At 48.0% G+C, this 23,134-nt stretch overlaps 1 protein-coding gene across 2 annotated transcripts in view; it reads left to right on the forward strand.

Annotated features, from left to right (window-relative positions):
- LOC113824381 (aminopeptidase NAALADL1) overlaps nt 1-15,779 on the forward strand; it is a 28,062-nt gene extending 12,283 nt beyond the window's left edge. Inside the window, exons 7-16 of one of the 2 annotated variants that reach the window (XM_070130981.1) lie at nt 745-813; nt 1,672-1,862; nt 3,061-3,318; nt 4,490-4,673; nt 5,849-6,053; nt 6,632-6,732; nt 8,434-8,527; nt 12,506-12,667; nt 13,986-14,166; nt 15,151-15,779. In XM_070130981.1, the coding sequence (XP_069987082.1) occupies nt 745-813; nt 1,672-1,862; nt 3,061-3,318; nt 4,490-4,673; nt 5,849-6,053; nt 6,632-6,732; nt 8,434-8,527; nt 12,506-12,667; nt 13,986-14,166; nt 15,151-15,439 (1,734 nt within the window). In that variant the 3' untranslated portion in view covers nt 15,440-15,779. The remainder of the gene's footprint in view (nt 1-744; nt 814-1,671; nt 1,863-3,060; nt 3,319-4,489; nt 4,674-5,848; nt 6,054-6,631; nt 6,733-8,433; nt 8,528-12,505; nt 12,668-13,985; nt 14,167-15,150) is intronic. The other variant, XM_070130980.1, reaches the window with a different exon arrangement.
- Nucleotides 15,780-23,134: the final 7,355 nt, after the last annotated feature.

Consider the following 23,134-nt stretch of genomic DNA (forward strand, 5'->3'; position numbering starts at 1 on the left):
GGGTGGGCGGGCTGGTGCAGGCGCTCAGGATCCCGGTGAAGGGCGCCCTCCTCCTGCTCAGGCACGGCAAGATCCACGACGGGGCCAAGGTGAGCTGGGGTGGGTTGTGGGTGGGTTGGGTTGGGCGGGTTGGGTGGGTGGGTTGGGTTGGTGGGGGAGATTGTTCAGGGTGGGGGTTGTGGTGGGTGTGTGGGTTGGTGCAGGCGCTCGGGATCCCGGTGAAGGGCGCCCTCCTCCTGCTCAGGCACGGCAAGATCCACGACGGGGCCAAGGTGGGTTGTGGGTGGGCTGGTGGGTTGGGTGGGTTGGGTTGGGTGGGCTGTGGGTGGGTTGGGTGGGTGGGTTGGGTTGGGTTGTGGGTGGGTTGGTTGGGTTGGTTGGTTGTGGGTGGGTTGGGTTGGTGGGGGGAGATTGTTCAGGTAGGGGTTGTGGTGGGTGTGTGGGTTGGTGCAGGCGCTCGGGATCCCGGTGAAGGGCGCCCTCCTCCTGCTCAGGCACGGCAAGATCCACGACGGGGCCAAGGTGAGCTGGGGTGGGCTGGTGGGTGGGTTGGGTTGGGTTGGGCGGGCTGTGGGTGGGTTGGGTGGTTGGGTGGGCTGTGGGTGGGTTGGGTTGGGTGGGTTGGGTTGGTGGGTGGGTTGGGTTGGGCTGTGGAGTGGGCTGGGTTGGGTAGGCTGTGGGTGGGTTGGGTTGGTGGGGAGATTGTTCAGGTAGGGGTTGTGGTGGGTGGGTGGGTTGGTGCAGGCGCTCAGGATCCCGGTGAAGGGCGCCCTCCTCCTGCTCAGGCACGGCAAGATCCACGACGGGGCCAAGGTGAGCTGGGGTGGGTTTTGGGTGGGTTGGTGAGTGGGTTGGGTGGGCTGGTGGGTTGTGGGTGGGTTGGGTTGGTGGGCGGGTTGGGTGGGTTGGGTTGGGTTGGGTGGGTGGGTTGGGTTGGGTGGGTGGGTTGGGTTGGGCTATGGGTGGGTTGGTGGGTGGGTTGGTTGGGTTGGTGGGTGGGTTGGGCGGGCTGTGGGTGGGTTGGGTTGGGCTGTGGGTGGGTTGGTTGGGTTGGTGGGTGGGTTGGGTTGGGCTGTGGGGTGGGTTGGGTGGGCTGTGGGTGGGTTGGGTTGGGGGTAGGCGGGCTGTGGGTGGGCTAGGCGGGCTGTGGGTGGGCTAGGCGGGCTGTGGGTGGGCTAGGCGGGCTGTGGGTGGGCTAGGCGGGCTGTGGGTGGGCTAGGCGGGCTGTGGGTGGGCTAGGCGGGCTGTGGGTGGGTTGGTTGGGTTGGTGGGTGCAGGTTGGGCGGGCTGTGGGTAGGGTTGGTTGGGTTGGTGGGGTGGAGTTGGTTTTGGGCTGTGGGTGGATCGGTTGGGCTGTGTGGGTTGGTGGGCGGGGATTTGTTTTAGGTAGGAGTTGTGAGTGGGTGTTTTTTTTTTTTGGGGGGGGGGGGGGGGGGTTAGGGGCTTTTGGGTTCTTGGTGGGCGGGGATTATTATAGGTGGTGGGTGGGATTTTCTGTTGGGCGGGGATTTTTTGATCGGTTGGCGTGGATCGAGGGGTGGGTTTTTGGGTGGTTGGGTGGGTAGGATTCTGATTGAAAGTGGATTAGTTGAAGGTTGAGGTCGATTGACTCCTTCCACCCACCCCTTCACCCCCCCTTCACCCACCCTTCACCCCCTCCTCCGCCCACAGGTACACAACGCCGAGCAGGCGGGGGCGGCGGGCGTGCTCCTGTACCCCGACCCGCAGGACTTCGCGGGCGTGGGCGGCCGGTTCCCCAACGGCACCGGGCTGCCCAGGGACGGCGTGCTGTGGAGCTCCCTCAACGCCGTGCCCGGAGACCCCGCCACGCCCTTCCTGCCCAGCCTCTACCACGTCTACAAGTGGGTGCTCTCTCTTTTTTTTTTTTTTTTTTTCTTTATTTTACTTTTTTTCTGTTTTGTTTTTTTGTTTTTCTAATCTTTTCTTTTCTTATCCTTCTTTTCTCTTTTTTTCCTTTTTGTCTTTTTCTCTCTTTTTCTTTTTTCTTTTTTCTTTTCTTTTCTTTTTTTTCTTTTTTCTTTTTTTCTTTCTTCTTTCTTTGTTTCTTTCTTTTCTTCTTCTTTCTTTTTTTCTTTTTTTTCTTTTTTGTTTCTTTTTTTCTTTCTTTTTTTAAGGTCGAGGTTTTGTGTGAGGTGATATATATATGTAATATGTGTATATATTTATGTATGTTTATATATGTAATATGTATATATAATTTATTTATTTTTCATGGTTAATTGTTTTCCCTTTTAATTAGTTGAGTAAGTGAAGCTCAACATTTCAGTTAATTATTTTCTTTTGTCGTTCTTTCCTCCTATCTTTCCCATCCTCCTCTTCCACTTTTTTTCCGTCCTTCGTTGCTCTTCTTTCTTATCCTTCTTTGCACCTCCCACTGTCTTCATCCTTCTCCTTTTCCCTTATTAATAACTCTCATCCATCCCCCCCTCTCTCTCGCTCTCTTTTCTCTCTCTCTCTCTCTCTCTCTCTCTCTCTCTCTCTCTCTCTCTCTCTCTCTCTCTCTCTATATATCTCTCTATATATCTCTCTCTCTCTCTCTCTCTCTCTCTCTCTCTCCCTCTCTCTCCCGTAATCTCTCTCCCTCTCTCTCCCTCTCTCTCCCTCTCTCTCCATCTCTCTCTCTCTCTCTCTCTCTCTCTCTCTCTCTCTCTCTCTCTCTCTCTCTCTCTCTCTCTCTCTCTCTCTCTCTCTCTCTCTCTCTCGCTAATACTCACTCCAAGCCACTCTAAGCCTCACTCAATATCACTCACTCCACTCTCCTCCCACTCTCACTTTTTCCCTCCCTCCTTCTCTCCCCCTCTCCCTCTCCCTCCCCTCTCCCTCTCCCTCCCTCTCTCCCTCTTCCTCTTTTTCCTCCCTTCCCTGCACCCTCTCCCTCTACCTTCCTCCCTCCCTTCCCTCCTCCTTCCTTCCCTTCTCTTTCCAACTTCCTCCCTCTCCTCCTTTCTTTCTCTCTCCTCCTTCTCCCTCTTCCCCTCCTCTCCCTCTCCCCTCCCCCTCTCTCCCCCTCTCACACCTCACCCCCCCCTTCCCCCCCAGGGCCCCCGGCGCCTCCAAGACCCTCCCCCGCATCCCCGCCCAGACGCTGAGCGCCGAGGCGGCCGCGCGCGTCCAGGAGCTGATGGGCGGCCCGGAGGTGCCCGAGGGGTGGCGGGGCGGCCTGGGCACCTACCGCGTGGGCGGGGCCTGGGTCGCGGGCGCGGGTGTGGTCAACGTGACCCTCGCCGTGAGCAACATCGTGTACCAGGAGACGCTCAGGAACGTGCACGCCGCGCTGCCCGCTGCCGATAACGCCAAGTGAGTCGGGAATGGGAATTGTGGGAATGGGAATGGGGATTGTGGGAGTAGGAATGGGAATAGGAATTGTGGGAGTGGGAATGGGGATTGTGGGAGTAGGAATGGGAACGGGGGGATTATGGGAATGGGAATAGGAATTGTGGGAGTGGGAATGGGAACGGGGGGATTGTGGGAACAGGAATTGTGGGACTGGGTAATTCTGAGAATGGAATGGGAATTAGAACGGGTGGATTATGGGAATGGAAATAGGGATTGTGGGAATGGGAACGGGGGGATTATGAGAATGGGAATAGGAAAAGGGGAGAAATTGCAAATGAGAATGGGAACATGAGAGAAATATAAATAAGGGAAACTTAAAGAATGAGAGAATAAGGAAAATTTAAAGTGGGAATAGGAAAATGGGGGAAATTATGAGAATGGAAATAGGGAAATAAGGAAAGTTTAAAGTTGGAAAGGGAAAATGGGGGAAATGAACACGGAAAAGAGTGGGAAAGGCGGGAGGGAATAGGGAAAAAAGGGAATAGAAATAGGGAAAATTATGAAATAGCGAATTGGGAAAATAGGAGAATTATAAGAATGGGGAATGAGGGAAAATAGTAAGAATGGAAATGGGAAAATGGGCGATTTTGTAAGAATAGAAATGAGGGAAGAGGAAAGTCGTGAGATTATGAATAGAGAGAGAATATTGGATAGGAAATAAGGCATGATAATAGAGAGAATTTTATGAAATAAGAGATAAACAAGAATAGAAACGTAAGGAATAGGATTTGAAAAATAGGAAATAAACCATGATTATAGAGATAAGAGATAATAAAGAATGGAAACGCCAGAAATAGAATTAAAATAGAGGAAGATTAATATAAAAAGGAGGAAATGAAGATTTGAGAAGTGAAGGAATGAGAGCAGACTTTCAGGGAAAGTATGAGGAGAGAAAAACAGACAAGATAGATGTGATATATAGGAAAATGGAACCAAAGTAGGGAAATAAAATAAACATATAGGAAATAGAATTAAAGATTTATTAGTTTAAGATCTCACGCACTTATCGCTTTTATTTTCATAAGTTTTTTTATTGTGCATCTTTTGTTTTAGTATTTTGTCCTCCATTGAGTACCTTTTACTTCAGTATTTTGTCCTCCATTAAGTTTTCATCGACCAATTCCTTCTCCAGGTTTGTGATGCTGGGCTGCCACTACGGCTCGCTGTACACCGAACCGGCAGCGGGCATGGCGGGGCTTCTGGCAATTAGCGAGGCTGTGGGCAAGGCCTTCCCCTTGGGTACTCAGCGCAAGGTCATTTTCTCCGCTTGGGCCGCCGGGGAGTATGGCATGATCGGTTCGACGGAGTTTGCCCAGGTGAGGAGGGTGTTCCCGTTTTCTGTGAATGGCTGGGGGGCGTTTACAGAGAATGGGAGGAGGGGGAGACTCAAGTATTTTTGATGTTCGCAGTTGGGGTCCCCTTTTGGGATGAATTAGGGGTATTTTAACAAGAGGTAGAGATGAGTCAGTGACATGTTTTAATATTTTAACTTTGAGATCACCTTTTACTCTCTTTTTTTAAACATGTGTATGACATTGGTCCCTCCTCCCATGACATTCCAAATAAGAAAATCCTTTAAAACACCTTTGACGATTTAGATATTTTGAAAACTTGTTTTGTTTCTGCAGCGGCTTTGTTTGCACTAATGATAAAACACTTCAAATGATACTTGAATTCTGATTATGTTGGCTTGAACAACAAAAAAAGGAAAAGAAAATACAGAACGAAATTTATTGCGGGTAATCCGCGAATGTCTTCTTTTTCATCTTCTCTCTCCCTTTCTCCTTCTTCTCGTTCTCACTATTAATCGATAATTCTCTCCAACCCTTCCTTCGTTCCTCCTTGCAAAGCCTCCACCCCCTTGTCCCCTCACACCCGTTCCCCATCCCTCCACCCACTTCTCGACCTCTGCAACCCTTTCCCCTTTACCCCCTTGTTCAACCCCTTAAAATACTTTCCCCTTGCACCACTCATCTCTTCGTCTCTCACTCTCGTCTTTTATTGCCCTCTTCCTTAAACCTATTCCCCGACCCCTGCCCAATCTCATTCCCCCATAGCCTTTCCCCACTCCTGTTCTCCACCCCATTCCCTTCCTGAATCCTCCTCACCCCATTCCCCACACTCTTTCTAATTCTCTATTCCTTTTCCCGATACCCCATTCCCCATCCCTCACTACTTCTTACCGTCCTCACCTCATTTCCCCACACTCCTTCACCCCTTATCATCACTCCCTTTCCCTTTCTCCCCTTCCCCTCTCACCCTACCTAGCCCTCCCTTTCCCCTGTCCCTACTACCTCCCCCACCCCAAGTCCCCCATCTCTAACCACTTCTAACCCTCCTTCCCTTTTCCACGCCCCTTCCCCGCCCCTATCCCTCACCCCCTTCCCCGCCCCATCCCTCACCCCCTTCCCCGCCCCCATTCCCTCACCCCCTTCCCCGCCCCCATCCCTCCCTCCTCACCCCATCTAACTCTCCCCCCTCACCCCCGCAGCTCTACGCCCCCTGGGTGGACTCCTCCATGCTCGCCTACCTCAGCCTGGACGAGATGCTGCAGGGCACGGGCAGCCTTCGCGTCTCCGCCTCGCCGCTGCTGCACAAGGTCCTCCGGGAGGCGTCGACGAAGGTGGCGTGGCCGGTGGGAGAGGCCGTCAGCGTGCGGGACGGGTGGCGCCTGCAGGAACCCATCAGTAGTACCGGTAGGGCGGGCCGGGGAAGGGGATTGGGGATTGGCTGTGTTGTTGGATTGGGTTGTTTAGGAAAAAAGGGGAATAAGGGTGTAGTTTTGTTTTAGGGTTTATGCGTTGGTGTGTTTTATTTATTCGTGTTTCTTTTTACAGAATTGTTTTTTGTTTTGTTCTAGCCTTATTTGTTTGTTTTTTTCTCTAGTTTAGATTGGTTCAGTTATTTTATGACAAATTCAGTCACTAGAATCTACATGTAGTAAATACAAGGTGTCATTACTATTGTAGTTTATTCATGTTTGTCTTCATTTCCCTCCTCTCCCTCCCCCTCTCCTTCTCCTCCTCCTCCTCCTCCTCCTCCTCCTCCTCCCTCCTCCCTCCTCCCTCCTCCCTTCTTCCCTCCTCCCCTCTCCTCCTCCTCCCCCTCTCCTTCTCCTCCTCCTCCTCCTCCCTCTCCTCCTCCTCCCCCTCTCCTCCTCCTCCATCTCCATCTCCTCCTCCTTACTCTCTCTCCCTCTCTCTATCCATTCTCATTCTCATTCCCATTCCGGATCTGACGCCCCCCTTCCCCCCTCCCCCCCCTCCCCCTTCAGACGTCCACTTCGGCACCCTGGCTTCGGGGAGTGACTACGTGAGCTTCGCCGCCCAGCACGGGGTGCCCTCGGCCCACTTCGTCGTCATGGGCAAGGAATGGGTAAGGAGGAGGGGGGTGGCCTGGTGGGTGGGGCTGAGAGAGGGAGAGGGAGGGAGGGGGAGGGAGGGAAGGAGAGGGGAGGGGGGAGGGGAGAGGTAGGTGAGGGGGGAGGGAGAGGGGGGAGAAGGAGAGGGAGGGGGAGAGGGAGAGGGGAAGGGAGAGGGAAGAGGGGAGAGGTAGGGAGGGGAGAGGGAGAGGGAGGGAAGAGGGAGGGGAGGGAGGGGGTGGGGGGAAGGGAGAGGAGGTGGGAGGGGGGAGGGAGGGAGGAGAGAAAAAGTGAAAGAGTGTGTGTGTGTGTGTGTGTGTGTGTGTGTGTGTGTGTGTGTGTGTGTGTGTGTGTGTGTGTGTGTGTGTGTGTGTGTGTGTGTGTGTGTGTGTGTGTCTGTGAGAGAGAGAGAGAGAGAGTGTGTGAATGAGCTTGTATGTATATATGTATATAGGTATTTATGTATGTATGAAGCCTATGTATGCATGTGTGCTGTTCAATGATAAATGGATAATGATAGAAATGATTTATCGCGTGTCCCCGGATAAGCCGGTGCGTGCGAAAGAAAATGGGATTTTAAAATGGCCAGTCACGTGACCTCGGTCCAATATATGGCCGGCCTGAGCAAACGCGCCCTTTTTCGCTTTTGGCTTATCGCCTTTATGCTTTTTATTATCGTTTGTTGATCTTCATTTCTCTTTCTTTTGTATTTTCGTTTAGTTTTGGTCTCTTATCTCTTTTACTTTGTTTTTTTCTTTCTTCTTTCTTCTCTCTTCTTTCTCTTCTCCTCTCTCTCTCTCTCTCTCTCTTCTCTCTTCTCTCTCTCTCTCTCTCCTCTCTCTCTCTCTCTCTCATCTCTCATCTCTCTCTCTCTCTCTCTCATCTCTCTCTCTCTCACTCTCTCTCTCTCTCTCTCTCTCTCTCTCTCTCCTTTTTGATGTTTTCCTTTATATATTTTTTTTCCGTTATTTCGTTTTTCTCTTTCTTTTTCTCCCTTCTTCGCTTTATCTGTCGTAGAGAAAGAGAGAGAGAGAGAGAAAGGGAGAAAGACTGAAAGAGAGGAGGGGTTAGAGAGGGAGAGGGAGGAGAGGGAAAGGGGAGAAGAGATAAGGAGGGAGAGGAGAGGAAGAGAGAAAAGGGGAGAGAGAAAAAAGAAATGGGGTTAGAGAGGGAGAGGGAGGAGAGGGAAAGGGGAGAGAGAGAGAGAGAGAGAGAGAGAGAGAGAGAGAGAGAGAGAGAGAGAGAGAGAGAGAGAGAGATTTAATGGTTTGTTGTATAGTAAATAGACAAAGTAAATCAATATTTTGTGTCAATCACATATTTCCATTACGATCATAATTATAATCATCACCATCACCAGTCACCACCACCACCACCCCAGTTACCACCACCCCAGTCACCATCACCCCCCCCCCTTCTAACATGACCCCCCCCACCATACCCCTCAAACTCAGCATCCTCACCACCAAAATCACAATGACTCATCACAACTCCCAATAATAATCTACTGTCAACCTTTCTCTTCCCCCCTCCCTCCCCCCTCCTCCCCTCCCTCCCCCTTCCCCTCCCTCCCTCTCCTCCTCCCCCCATCCCCCTTACCCCTCCCTCCCCCCTCCCTCCTCCCGTTCCCCCTTCCCCTCCCCTCCCTTCCCCTCCCCTCCCTCCCCCCCCTCCCCCCGTTCCCCCTCCCTCCCCTCCCTCCCCAACGACCACAGGAGAGCACCTACGACCTCCGCCACACCCAGTATGACACCCCGGGGTCGTACACGCGAGTCCTGGACCCCGAGTACAAGTGGACGTTCATGCTAGGTGAGTCGCTGAGTCATGTTGCTAGGTGAGTCGCTGAGTCATGTTGCTAGGTGAGTCGCTGAGTCATGTTGCTAGGTGAGTCGCTGAGTCATGTTGCTAGGTGAGTCGCTGAGTCATGTTGCTAGGTGAGTCGCTGAGTCATGTTGCTAGGTGAGTCGCTGAGTCATGTTGCTAGGTGAGTCGCTGAGTCGTGTTGGGTGAGTCGCTGAGTCATGTTGGGTGAGTCGCTGAGTCATGTTAGGTGAGTCGCTGAGTCGTGTTGGGTGAGTCGCTGAGTCATGCTGGGTGAGTCGCTGAGTCGTGCTGGGTGAGTCGCTGAGTCGTGCTGGGTGAGTCGCTGAGTCATGCTGGGTGAGTCGCTGAGTCGTGCTGGGTGAGTCGCTGAGTCGTGCTGGGTGAGTCGCTGAGTCATGCTGGGTGAGTCGCTGAGTCATGCTGGGTGAGTCGCTGAGTCGTGCTGGGTGAGTCGCTGAGTCGTGCTGGGTGAGTCGCTGAGTCATGCTGGGTGAGTCGCTGAGTCATGCTGGGTGAGTCGCTGAGTCATGCTGGGTGAGTCGCTGAGTCGTGCTGGGTGAGTCGCTGAGTCGTGCTGGGTGAGTCGCTGAGTCATGCTGGGTGAGTCGCTGAGTCATGCTGGGTGAGTCGCTGAGTCATGCTGGGTGAGTCGCTGAGTCGTGTTGGGTGAGTCGCTGAGTCGTGCTGGGTGAGTCGCTGAGTCATGTTGGGTGAGTCGCTGAGTCGTGCTGGGTGAGTCGCTGAGTCGTGCTGGGTGAGTCGCTGAGTCGTGTTGGGTGAGTCGCTGAGTCGTGTTGGGTGAGTCACTGAGTCGTGTTGGGTGAGTCGCTGAGTCATGTTGGGTGAGTCGCTGAGTCGTGCTGGGTGAGTCGCTGAGTCGTGCTGGGTGAGTCGCTGAGTCGTGTTGGGTGAGTCGCTGAGTCGTGTTGGGTGAGTCGCTGAGTCGTGTTGGGTGAGTCGCTGAGTCGTGCTGGGTGAGTCGCTGAGTCATGCTGGGTGAGTCGCTGAGTCGTGCTGGGTGAGTCGCTGAGTCATGCTGGGTGAGTCGCTGAGTCGTGCTGGGTGAGTCGCTGAGTCGTGCTGAGTGAGTCGCTGAGTCATGCTGGGTGAGTCGCTGAGTCATGCTGGGTGAGTCGCTGAGTCGTGCTGGGTGAGTCGCTGAGTCATGCTGGGTGAGTCGCTGAGTCATGCTGGGTGAGTCGCTGAGTCGTGCTGGGTGAGTCGCTGAGTCATGCTGGGTGAGTCGCTGAGTCATGCTGGGTGAGTCGCTGAGTCATGCTGGGTGAGTCGCTGAGTCATGCTGGGTGAGTCGCTGAGTCATGCTGGGTGAGTCGCTGAGTCATGCTGGGTGAGTCGCTGAGTCATGCTGGGTGAGTCGCTGAGTCATGTTGCTAGGTGAGTCGCTGAGTCGTGCTGGGTGAGTCGCTGAGTCATGCTGGGTGAGTCGCTGAGTCGTGCTGGGTGAGTCGCTGAGTCGTGCTGGGTGAGTCGCTGAGTCATGCTGGGTGAGTCGCTGAGTCGTGCTGGGTGAGTCGCTGAGTCATGCTGGGTGAGTCGCTGAGTCGTGCTGGGTGAGTCGCTGAGTCGTGTTGGGTGAGTCGCTGAGTCGTGCTGGGTGAGTCGCTGAGTCATGCTGGGTGAGTCGCTGAGTCGTGTTGGGTGAGTCGCTGAGTCGTGCTGGGTGAGTCGCTGAGTCATGCTGGTTGAGTCGCTGAGTCGTGCTGGGTGAGTCGCTGAGTCATGCTGGGTGAGTCGCTGAGTCGTGCTGGGTGAGTCGCTGAGTCGTGTTGGGTGAGTCGCTGAGTCGTGCTGGGTGAGTCGCTGAGTCGTGCTGGGTGAGTCGCTGAGTCGTGCTGGGTGAGTCGCTGAGTCGTGTTGGGTGAGTCGCTGAGTCATGCTGGGTGAGTCGCTGAGTCGTGTTGGGTGAGTCGCTGAGTCGTGTTGGGTGAGTCGCTGAGTCGTGCTAGGTGAGTCGCTGAGTCATGCTGGGTGAGTCGCTGAGTCGTGCTGGGTGAGTCGCTGAGTAGTGTTGGGTGAGTCGCTGAGTCGTGTTGGGTGAGTCGCTGAGTCGTGTTGGGTGAGTCGCTGAGTCGTGCTGGGTGAGTCGCTGAGTCGTGTTGGGTGAGTCGCTGAGTCGTGTTGGGTGAGTCGCTGAGTCGTGTTGGGTGAGTCGCTGAGTCGTGCTAGGTGAGTCGCTGAGTCATGCTGGGTGAGTCGCTGAGTCGTGCTGGGTGAGTCGCTGAGTAGTGTTGGGTGAGTCGCTGAGTCGTGTTGGGTGAGTCGCTGAGTCGTGTTGGGTGAGTCGCTGAGTCGTGCTGGGTGAGTCGCTGAGTCGTGTTGGGTGAGTCGCTGAGTCGTGTTGGGTGAGTCGCTGAGTCGTGTTGGGTGAGTCGCTGAGTCGTGCTAGGTGAGTCGCTGAGTCGTGTTGGGTGAGTCGCTGAGTCACGCTAGGTGAGTCGTGTTGGGTGAGTCGCTGAGTCATGTTAGGTGAGTCCGTGAGTCCGTGAGTCCGTGAGTCAGGGGGTCGGAGGAGGTCGTCTTACTCGAGTTGGTCAATAGCGTGCTATTGCTTTGTTTATATTCTTTTGTTTATTCATTATTATTGTTGTTATTGTTTTGCTTTATTTCTCTTCCTCCGAGTTTCAGTTCTTTTTTCTTTTATTTCTTCTACTTCTTCTTCTTCTTCTTATTCTCCAGCTTCTTTTTCTTCTTCTTCTTCTCCATCAGCATCATCTCCTCCTCCTCCTCCTCCTAATCCTAATCCTCCTAATCCTCCTCCTCCGTCTCCTCCTTCTTCTCATTCTCCAGCTTCTTCTCATTCTTTCTTCTTATTCTTCTTCTCCTGCCTCCTCCTCCTCCTCCTCCTCCTCCTCCTCCTCTTCCTCCTCCTCCTCCTCCTCCTCCTCCTCCTCCTCCTCCTCCTCCTCCTACTCCTCCGCCTCCTTTGCCTCCTCCTCCGTCTCCTCCCTCCTTCTCATTCTTTCTTCTTATTATCATTATTATTCTCCTTCTCCTCCTCCTCCTCCCCCTCCTTCCCCTCCCTCTCCCCCTCCCACTCCTCCCCCTCCTCTTCCTCCTCCTCCTTCTCATTCTCATTCTCCAGCTTCTTCTCCTTCTTTCTTCTTCTTCTTCTTCTTCTTCTTCTTGACCTCTGGCGACCTCGATATCTAACCAATCAGATATTCAATGATTTCACCTGACAGCTGCACCTAATAGCTCCATTTTAAGAGTTGTCAGGTTGGAAAATAATCCCAACTAGCAGAACTGGCTCCAATTTAGTGTCCCTTACCCCCCATATTTATCGGTCTTTTTTAAGTATTTCATTTAATACATCTTGGCGATTTTCTTCACTTGGTGCCATGTTTCAGAGTGTTTCTAACTTCGCTCTTATGGTGGGTTATATGGCACCCTAATGACAGTGGAGGTTGGCTTAGGGGGCACTTTGTTGCACACAGAAACCACTCAGTTCAAGGGCTGCTGTTGGCGAGTGCTCGTTCTATATTCCGTTTGTGTAATTATGATTATGATGTTTATTATCATTGTTATTTTTTTGTTGTTTGTTTTTGTTTTACACGTTTATGATTATTTCGCATTTTCTTTTCACTTTTCCCCCTACCCGCCCAACCCCACGCCCACGCCCGTGTCCTTATGTCCTTCCCCCTACCCGCCCAACCCCCAACCCCACCCCACCCCGCCCATCTCCTTCCCCCTTACCCGCCCAACCCCCAACCCCACCCCACCCCGCCCATCTCCTTCCCCCCTACCTGCCCAACCCCCACCCCCACGCCCACGCCCCTCTCCTTCCCCCCCTACCCGCCCAACCCCCACCCCCACGTGCCCACGCCCCTCTCCTTCCCCCTTACCCGCCCAACCCCACCCCCACCCCCACCCCCACGTCCACGTCCACGTCCATCTCCTTCCCCCCAACCCGACCCCACGCCCACGCCCATCTCCTTCCCACAGCCTCCTTCGTGGGCGTGACGACTCTGGTGCTGAGCGAGAGCCGCCTGCCGCCCGTGGACTTCCGCGAGGTGAGTGGCAGCCTGTACAACGGGTGGCAGATGTTCCTCGACGCCCACTCCGCCGCCCTCGCCAGCTCCGGATACGACTTCACGGGCGTGCTCGGTAAGGAAGGGGGGGGGGATAGGGGGAGATAATGGAGGGGGAGGAAGGGAAAGAAGGGGAGAAGGGAGGAATAGGGAGAGAAGGGGGAAAGGGAGGAATAGGGAAAGAAGAGGAGAACGGAGCGGCGAGATCGATGTGGGCGGATATTTGCCCCCTCGACGCCCATGTCCCCGCCCTCGCCAGCCCGGGACACGGTTCCACGGGCGTGCTCGGTAAGGAAGGGGGGGTGGGGGAGATAATGGAGGGGGAAGGAGGGGGAGGAAGGAAGGAAGGGAGAGAAGGGGGAAAGGGAGGACGCCCATGTCCCCGCCCTCGCCAGCTCTGGACACGGTTCCACGGGCGTGCTCGGTGAGGAAGAGTAGAGGGGAAAAGAGGAAGGGATGGGCGGCGTGAGATGGGTGTGGGCGGGTATTTTCCTTCCCTCGACGCCCGTGCCAGCTCCGGAGACGATCCGACGGGCGTGCGCGGGGAGGAAGGGAAGGGAGGGGAAAAGAGGGGAGGTAAGGCGGGGTTTGGAAGGGTTACAGAGGGTTATCCCCCCCTCCTCCCTCCTCCCCCTCCCCCCAGTAAACAGGTAGTTTATATCACTCTTTTAATGTTTCATGATTAGATTTATTTTAATGTTTTATGATTAGATTTATTTGTTTTCTTTTTTTCCTTTTTTGATGTATTGGTCTTCAGGTCAAGTCAGTTGAAGTCATAGTCAAGTCAAGTTGACCCGTGTTAAGTCAGATCAAAAGGAGGTCAAATCAAAATCAAAATAGCTCATACTTTTGGCTTTTGTTTAGCTCAGCAATTTGTTTTATTTCTGTTCTGTATATTTTCCCATTTATTTATATTTTTTTACCCATTTTGCACTTTCCTCGTTATTTAGTTTTTTATTGACTGATCAACCTACGTATTTATTCATACTTTGTTATTTACTTATATTTCACCGTTTTTTCTTATTTACTCTTACCGAATTATCTCATTTTCCTCGTTTGTTTACCCTTCCTTCCTCCTTTTTTTCGTTATTTTCTCATTTTCCTCATTTATTTACCCTTCCTTTCTCCTTTTTTCGTCATTTTTTTCATTTCCCTCATCTATTTACCTTTCTTTCGTCCTCTTTAAGTCATTTTCTCATTTCCCTCATTTATTTACCCTTCTTCCTCCTTTTTTCGTCATTTTCTCATTTCCCTCGTTTGTTCACCCTTCCCACCTCCTTTTTTCGTCACTTTCCCATTTCCCTCATTTATTTACCCTTCCCACCTCCTTTTTTCGTCACTTTCTCATATCCCTCGTTCGTTCACCCTCCCTCACTCCCCTCTTCCCCTCGCAGACGCCATCGGGAAGGAGATCGAGATCATGGACAGCACGATGACCTACCTCACCAAGTGGTACGACGACGCCCCCGTCTATCGGCACAAGGGAGGTCAAGCAGGTCAGGGAGGTCAAGCAGGTCAGGGAGGTCAGGGAGAGGAGGATCCGTGCAGCGCCGGCCCTTCGCTCAGGGAGTTCAGGTGAGGACTTTTTTTTGACTTTGACAGGTTTATTGAGGCAGGAGGTTACGTCTTAAAAGGATGTGGTAAGGTAGGTTATCCTCAGCCTTTATCTTGGGAAGTCCCTGTGTGGGCTCAGAGGTTGTTATATATGAAAAAATAGGTGTATTTCCAGAGGAGGGGTGTTTGAGGTGGATGATGGGGGTGGGGGGGGATGAGGGGGGAGGTGAGGAAGGAGGTAGGGTGGGTAGGGTGGGAGGGATGGGTAGGTGGGGGATGGGATGGGTAGGATGGGAAGAGGGAGGGTGGGAGGGTATTGATAGGAGGTGTGGGGGTGGATGGGAGGAGGGAGGGGGGAGGGAGGGTGATGTGTGGAAGGATGTGTGAAGGGATAAAGGGGAGGATGGGAGGGAAGGTGTAGAAGGAGGGAGGGTGAGGTGGGGAAGGAGGGAGGGAGGGAGGACAGGGGGATGGGAAAGAGGAGGGAGATCCTTCCCTCTCCCCCTCCCTCCTCCTCTTTCCTCCCTTCTCCCTTCCCTCTCCTCTCACCCCCTCCTCCCACCTTTTCTCTTCCAACTAATAAAACAATCACCGCTTATTAGAAATAATGATTATTAAAAATAACAATGATGTTAATGATAATAACAAATAGATAAATAGATGAAATAACTGCATGAAAACGAAAGAAATGCAAAACTCTCACTCCATTCCCCCCTCCCCTCTCTCCCTCACGCTCTCCCCCTCCCCTCTCTCCCTCCCTCTGCCCCTCCCCTTCTCGCTCTGCCTCTCTCTCCCAACCCCTCCCTCTCTCCAACCCGTCTCTCCCCCTCTCCCCCACCCATCCCTCACGCTCTCCCCCTCTCCCTCACGTCTCCCCCTCCCATCTCTCCCCCACCCCTCCCTCACGCTCTCCCCCTCCCTCACGCTCTCCCCCTCCCTCACGCTCTCCCCCACCCCTCCCTCACGCTCTCCCCCACCCCTCCCTCACGTCTCCCCCTCCCGCAGGCAAGTGGAGGAGCGCCTCCACCGCGTGCTGTCCGTGAAGCGCGGGCTGCTGGGCCCCCGGGGCGTGGGCCGCACCTTCGCCACGCACCTGATGGTGGGCCCGGACCCCGAGGACCCCCTGGAGCCCAGCCAGTACCCGCACGCCGCAAGGGCCATCACGCTCGCCCTGGCCCAGCGGACGCCGTGGGAGAGCGTGCACCAGGAGCTCTCGTTCGTCCTGTCCGCGCTCACCGCCTTCAGGGAGCTCTTCGCCTCGGACGCCGTGCCCGACACCTTCCCCATCCTCTAGGGGAGGGGGGGGATTGGGGAGAAGGATTGATGATGTATTTTTTTTTTGTTTATTTGTGATTATTATGTTTGTTTTGATGCTATTTGATTTTTTGTTATTAGCTGTATATTTTTTGTGATTATTAATAATGCAATTATTATTATTGTTGTTTTTATAGTTATTGCTATCATTATTATCATTATTATTGTTATTATTATTATTATTAATCATTATTATTATTATTATTATTAATATTATTATTATGATTATCACTATTGCTACATTGTTATCAGTATTATATTCGCTAATGATATTTTTATAGTTACAGGAATCATTTTTGTCATGTTATAATTATTATTGTTATTATTATTATTTGTTTTTATTATTTTTTTATTATTATTATTATTATTTTTTTATTGTTATTATTATTATTATTATTATTATTATTATTATTTGTAAGAATGTTTTCTGTGACTACTTAAAGGTCTCTCAGAGTGTGCGAGTTATATGTATATATATTTATCTTTTTTTTGCATAGACATTTTTGATTGACTCGTGTATATATATATATATATATATATATATATATATATATATATATATATATACATATATATACATATATATACATATATATACATATATATACATATATATACATATATATACATATATATATATATATATATATATATATATATATATATATGTATGTATGTATGTATGTATGTATGTATGTATGTATGTATGTATGTATGTATGTATGTATGTATGTATGTATGTATGTATGTATGTATGTATGTATGTATGTATGTATGTATGTATACTGAGTCTCGTCATGATTTATGATAACTGTTGAATTTTTAATTACTATATTTTTTCATTTTTATATACAGTTTTAAACATATGTGACTTGATAAGAACAGGTTTGATTATCAGCATAGACTAGCATATCAAACGGTTGTGATTGAAATCTATTATTGCTTAAGTGAAAGAGATGTACAAATTCCTCCCGAACACTTAAAAAAAGAAAACATGAACAAAAAGATAGTAGCAATAAGTGTTCTCTTTTGTTCACATTTCTGTAGGCTTTTTTCAGCATGTTCTTCAATACTAACACATAGTGACGATAACGAGGCTTTGGAAATAACTTGGTTTATAGAACGAATGCATTTTTTATTTGTAATACTCATTGGTGTGACGTCACAGCCCCGAGTATGGTGTTCCGTCTCGTTGTTCTTTTATGTAGAATGAGGTCGAATGTTATGGTGTTATGGTTTTGAATGTTATGGTGCCATAGCTTTGTGAAATGAGAGCGAATGTTATGGTGTTATGCTTTTGAATGTTATGGTGCCATAGCATAGTGAAATGAAGGCCAATGCTATGGTGTCTTTGAGTTTTGAATGTCATGGTGCCATGGCGTAATAAGTCATGGATTTTTTTTTAATGTGGTGAGAGTTATGGTGCTTTAAAGTGGCGAATCTTACGGTACCTTAGGAGTGGTGAAAATGATGGTGCCCTAAAATAATTGTTAAAGTATGGTCGAAAGTTATGGTGCCTTGAAGCGATAATATTTATGGTGCCCCATTGTGATGAATTTTATGGTGCCTTGATTTAAGTGGTTAAGTGGTACTCTAAAGTGGCTTGTGCTATAGTGCCTTCGAGTAGTGACTTATGATGCCTTAGCCTAATAAGAGTTATATGAAGTGGTGAACGATTTATGGTGAATATTATGGTACCTTAAAAGTGGTGAGATTTAAGGTGCCCTAAAGTAAGGGAAGTTATGGTGCCTTAAATCAATGAAAGTTACAGTGATTTGAAGTGGTAAAGTGGATATGGTGACTCCGGATGTGTGATGTCATTTTTTGTATTATAAAGATTTTTACAATGACCTTTTATTTGTGCATTTCTTTTCACCTAAATTCCATATATATTTTTTTCCTTTATTTACTATTTCTAACTGTTTCCGTAACCAGATTTTATCAGGAGCTAAGTTCATTTAACAAAATGTGCAAATTAAGATGATATAATGAAGCTATAGATGAAATTAAAGTAAAATATGAATTAAATATGCAAAGCATTAGAAAGACAGAGACCTAGAATAGGGAAATTATTTCAAAATGGGAAATTATTAAAAAAAAAAAGGAAATGTACACACGCGCACACAAATATACAAATCAGATTATGTACTGGGTCTGACTCCCATGATTTAGTACTTCAATTCCGATTTACAAGACCGGTGTTTTATTTAAACTATTAAAACTAATGTTAATTCTTAATTTTTATTATATTGTGCCTGTAATAAGAGTCATTTTTGTGGTTTATGAGTATTTGTTTCTGTTGAATACTGTATTTTACAAGAGCTGCCCTGCCTATAAACTCGAATGTGAGGTAGCAGTTCTCAGATTCAAACTAGGCCTAAGTCTACGTGAGGCTAGGCAGGAAGCAACGACTTCGAGGTTTTTCTCTCGTTATTCCAAGACAGTCCTTCGCTCTGCTCCCCCTCCCCCATCTCTCTCTCTTTCTCTTTCTCTTTCTCTTTCTCTCTCTATCTCTATCTCTATCTCTATCTCTATCTCTATCTCTATCTCTATCTCTATCTCTATCTCTATCTCTCTATCTCTCTATCTCTCTATCTCTCTATCTCTCTATCTCTCTATCTCTCTATCTCTCTATCTCTCTCTATCTCTCTATCTCTCTCTATCTCTCTATCTCTCTCTATCTCTCTATCTCTCTCTATCTCTCTCTATGTCTCTATCTCTCTATCTCTATCTCTCTATCTCTCTCTATCTCTCTATCTCTCTATCTCTCTCTATCTCTCTCTATCTATCTCTATCTATCTATCTCTATCTATCTCTATCTATCTATCTCTCTATCTTTCTCTCTCTCTCTCTCTCTCTCTCTCTCTCTCTCTCTCTATCTCTCTATCTCTCTCTCTCTCTCTCTCTCTCTCTCTCTCTCTCTCTCTCTCTCTCTCTCTCTCTCTCTCTCTTTTTCTCTCTCTCTCTCTCTCTCTCTCTCTCTCTCTCCCTCTGTCTCTCTCTGTCCCCCAGTATCTCTTCCCTCTAGCCTGAACCATCCTACCTCTACTCTCCCCATCCCCCACCCAAACCCCTATTCCATTATAATTTCAGATACTCCAATCTCTACCACTTCTCTGATGCCCGCCCTTCCTCCCCCTCGTTTTACCTAACGCACCAGACAACCTAAATGTTCTACTCCGTCTTCGCCTTCCACACCCTCTCCTAGACACTCCTTCTCTGCTCCTCGAACATCTATCCCCTCTTCTCCTCCTCACAAGAGATCCTTTTTGTTTCTCTGACCTCCCTATCCAAATTCCCTTCAGGAACTCTAGGAGACATCCCCAAAAATTCCAAGACATGACCCAAGAAAAAGTTCCGCTCCCTCACCCACCCTCCGGTCCCTCTACATTCAAGGAATTTGCCGATATCCATCCTCCTCCTTCACAAGTTCCCCCTCTCCCTCTTCCTCCCACTCTTTCCCAACACACCCCATCCTCTCCTTCATCTGCGCCATTCCTTTTTCGTTCATTATCCTTCCCTCTCCCACGTGGACACTCGGGTAAATCCCTTCTGTCGCAACAGTGTCTTTCTCCGGATTCGTTCCCTTCCTGACGCTCCTCCTATACTTCGCCTGCTTCCCCAGTCCCTTTATCTCATCCCCCAGACTTCTGCTGCGCCGCCTCTACCCGTGTTGTCCATTGATCATTTCATAATAGCTCTTTAACCATTTTTTTTCTTTTTTTCCCGAAAGTCATGTTCCTCTACCTTCCCCAGCAATAGATGCACCCCATTTCATCCAAGCGCCCTGTACCCTTAATCCTTTCCTTTATGAATCTGCTATTTACTTTATTTGCCGCCCTCTCTTTGCCCTTTTTCTTTTCATATAATCCTTTGACTTTTAATACTCTATCCTAATCGTTTACTCATTTACTCTTTTCACCATAATATTACTTTACTGTTGTGCTATATAACCTTAGCTGTCTAGCACATTTATTTGTTTCAACCATTAACCATCCATCCTCCTCCTCCTCCTCATGTTCCCCCAATCCCTCATTCTTGCACTCCCTCCCAACATACCCTATCCTCCCCTTCTCTATATGCACCATCATCTCTTCTCCCATTATTCCTTACGCTCCCTCGCTTTTGCCACAACAGTATCCTCCTCCGGATCCTTCCTCTCCTGACGTTCTTCCTGATACTCCACCTCCTCTCTTCATTCCCTCGTCTTATTCTTCTGGTTCTTCTTCTCCTTCTCCTTCTCCTCCATCCCTTTCTATGTCATTACTACCCTTTGGTTGCCTCATAATGGCTCTTTTGCACTATGTTCCTTTTCTCAATGTTCTTCTTACAGTCCCACGCGCCCTGTTGTCTTATCCCTGTTACTGTTTTTCCTCAACTTCTCCCCTCTTCCTCGACCCCCTATTCGGTTAGTTATCATAGAATCCTCATTTATTTCCTTGGCAACTTGTTCTCCTTCGCCAGACGTATGTATACCCTCCATTTGGTCGTGTTTCACCCTTAAGCCCCCCCCCCCCCCCATCCCCTCTTACTAATTTCTCTAATCCTCGCCTTTCCCTGTCAGCTCGCCTTCTTTAACCCTTTCACTACTGTGCTCTCCTGTGGTGCCGTTCGACCCTCAGCATCTGACACATTTTATTCTAATCGTTAACTGAATTTTATCCTTTATCGCCACAATACTCTACCACGTGACTTTTGATGTCTAGTGCGTTTGTTTTGACTGTTATTCGCCGTTCAGAAATGGCCCTCACGAAGTTCAACTCTACGGACACGGGCGCCCATTTTGAAAACTTTTTTTTCCCGAGGAGAGGGCGGTGAAACTCAAACTTTTCCCTGTTTACAGTTCTGCTATTTTGATCGTAGATTACGGATTCAAATTATCCGGAAAGTTCTCAATAAAAGGTCTGATAAAATATCCGGGGTTCAGAAAACCCAACCCGTAAAGTCCAGTATTTCAAGACAAGACGGTGATAAAAAAACAGAGGTAGAATTTCAAATGTTCTCTGTTTGTAAACGAATTTCTTTATGAATAACCATCAAGAAATCAGTATGTGTAAAAAAAGAAACAAAAATGAGACCAGGAAGAAATGTAAATGTAAATCCTAAATACGTAAAAGAAAATGCTATTCCAGATATAAAAGTTCCATATAAGTAGAAAAATAGATTACATATCTATATATGTCCGAGAAATTATCTTGATATATCTAATATCACCTCAAGATATCTGCATTCATCTATCTATATATAGAGACAAATAAATACCAAAAGACCCAGAAAATAGATAAAATATATAAAAACAAAGATAATTAACATGCTCTTAGCCTATAAACTTGAGTCCCCGCCAAACCACAGAAAACGGGATCTGAAGGCTTGGCATCACCGCTCTTGAATTTCCTTTGTTTAGTTTTGTTATCTGCGTGTGTATGTAGATATTTAGATAATTAAATAGATAAGTAAGCAGGTAGATAGATCTTAGACCGATAGAAAGATGGACATATAAATTGGTAGGTAGATAGATTGACAAACAGAGAGAGAGAGATGTATATGGTTGGAAATACAGATGCACCAACATAAACAAATCATTTTATACAAGGGTATATTTACTCACTCTACACACACAAAAACATATACAAATCCAAGACAAAGAAACATCCAACCTCGAGTATTAACGGAACCGTCGAACCAAAGAACCCGATCAGCTGAGAACCAAAAGAAACGAAAAGGAAAATTTAAAAAAATTAGTGCCTTTTCACGATACAAGATGGCGCGCGTGTTGGGCTTTCATTCATACGATCTGGATATCGGGTGAGGATGTGAGTGAGTATTTCCGCGTGGTGGGTGTTTGTTTACGTGTCGAAAAGGGGGTGAGTGAGGATGAGTATTTCCGCGTGGTGGGTGTTTGTTTACGTGTCGAAAAGGGGGTGAGTGAGGATGAGTATTTCCGCGTGGTGGGGGTTTGTTTACATGATGAAAAGGTGGTGAGTGAGTGAGTATTTCAGTGTGGTGGGTGTTTGTTTACTTGTGGAAAAGGGGGTGAGTAAGGGTGAGTATTTCAGTGAATTGGGCGTTAACTTACATGATGAAAAGGTGGTGAGTGAGGGTGAGTATTTCCGCGTGGTGGGTGTTTGTTTACGTGATGAATAGGGGGTGAGTGAGGATGAGTATTTCCGCGTGGTGGGTGTTTGTTTACGTGTGGAAAAGGGGGTGAGTGAGGATGAGTATTTCCGCGTGGTGGGTGTTTGTTTACGTGTGGAAAAGGGGGTGAGTGAGGGTGAGTATTTCAGTGTGTTGGGCGTTAACTTACTTGATGAAAAGGTGGTGAGTGAGGGTGAGTATATGTTGGTTGTTTATTTTACGCATTGAGAAGGTTTTGAGTGAGTATTTTTCAGTTCGTTGGTGGTAAACTTATGTGATGAACACACACATACACACATACAGGTACTTATAAGTGTAGGCGCGTTTGTGCGTATGTCTGTATGCATCTGTATGCGTGCGTTTGCATGTGTATTTATTTATGCATGTATGTATGTGTGCGTTTGCATGTGTATTAACTTATGCATGTATGTATGTGTGCGTTTGCATGTGTATTTATTTATGCATGTATGTATGTGTGCGTTTGCATGTGTATTTATTTATGCATGTATGTATGTGTGCGTTTGCATGTGTATTTATTTATGCATGTATGTATGTGTGCGTTTGCATGTGTATTTATTTATGCATGTATGTATGTGTGCGTTTGCATGTGTATTTATTTATGCATGTATGTATGTGTGCGTTTGCATGTGTATTTATTTATGCATGTATGTATGTGTGCGTTTGCATGTGTATTTATTTATGCATGTATGTATGTGTGCGTTTGCATGTGTATTTATTTATGCATGTATGTATGTGTGCGTTTGCATGTGTATTTATTTATGCATGTATGTATGTGTGCGTTTGCATGTGTATTTATTTATGCATGTATGTATGTGTGCGTTTGCATGTGTATTTATTTATGCATGTATGTATGTATGTGTGCGTTTGTATGTGTATTTATTTATGCATGTATGTATGTGTGCGTTTGTATTATGTTTGTTATGCATGTATGTATGTGTGCGTTTGCATGTGTATTTATTTATGCATGTATGTATGTGTGTGTTTGCATGTGTATTTATTTATGCATGTATGTATGTGTGCGTTTGCATGTGTATTTATGCATGTATGTATGTGTGCGTTTACATGTGTATTTATTTATGCATGTATGTATGTGTGCGTTTGCATGTGTATTTATTTATGCATGTATGTATGTGTGCGTTTGCATGTGTATTTATTTATGCATGTATGTACGTGTGCGTTTGTATGTGTATTTATTTATGCATGTATGTATGTGTGCGTTTGTATGTGTATTTATTTATGCATGTATGTATGTGTGCGTTTGCATGTGTATTTATTTATGCATGTATGTATGTGTGCGTTTGTATATGTATTTATTTATGCATGTATGTATGTGTGCGTTTGCATGTGTATTTATTTATGCATGTATGTATGTGTGCGTTTGTATATGTATTTATTTATGCATGTGTATGTATGTGTGCGTTTGCATGTGTGTTATTTATGCATGCATGTATGTGGCAGCAATGCGTTTGCATGTGTATTTATTTATGCATGTATGTATGTGTGCGTTTGCATGTGTATT

This window comes from Penaeus vannamei, chromosome 16 (assembly GCF_042767895.1).
Source record: "Penaeus vannamei isolate JL-2024 chromosome 16, ASM4276789v1, whole genome shotgun sequence".
In the NCBI taxonomy this organism is placed as follows: domain Eukaryota; kingdom Metazoa; phylum Arthropoda; class Malacostraca; order Decapoda; family Penaeidae; genus Penaeus; species Penaeus vannamei.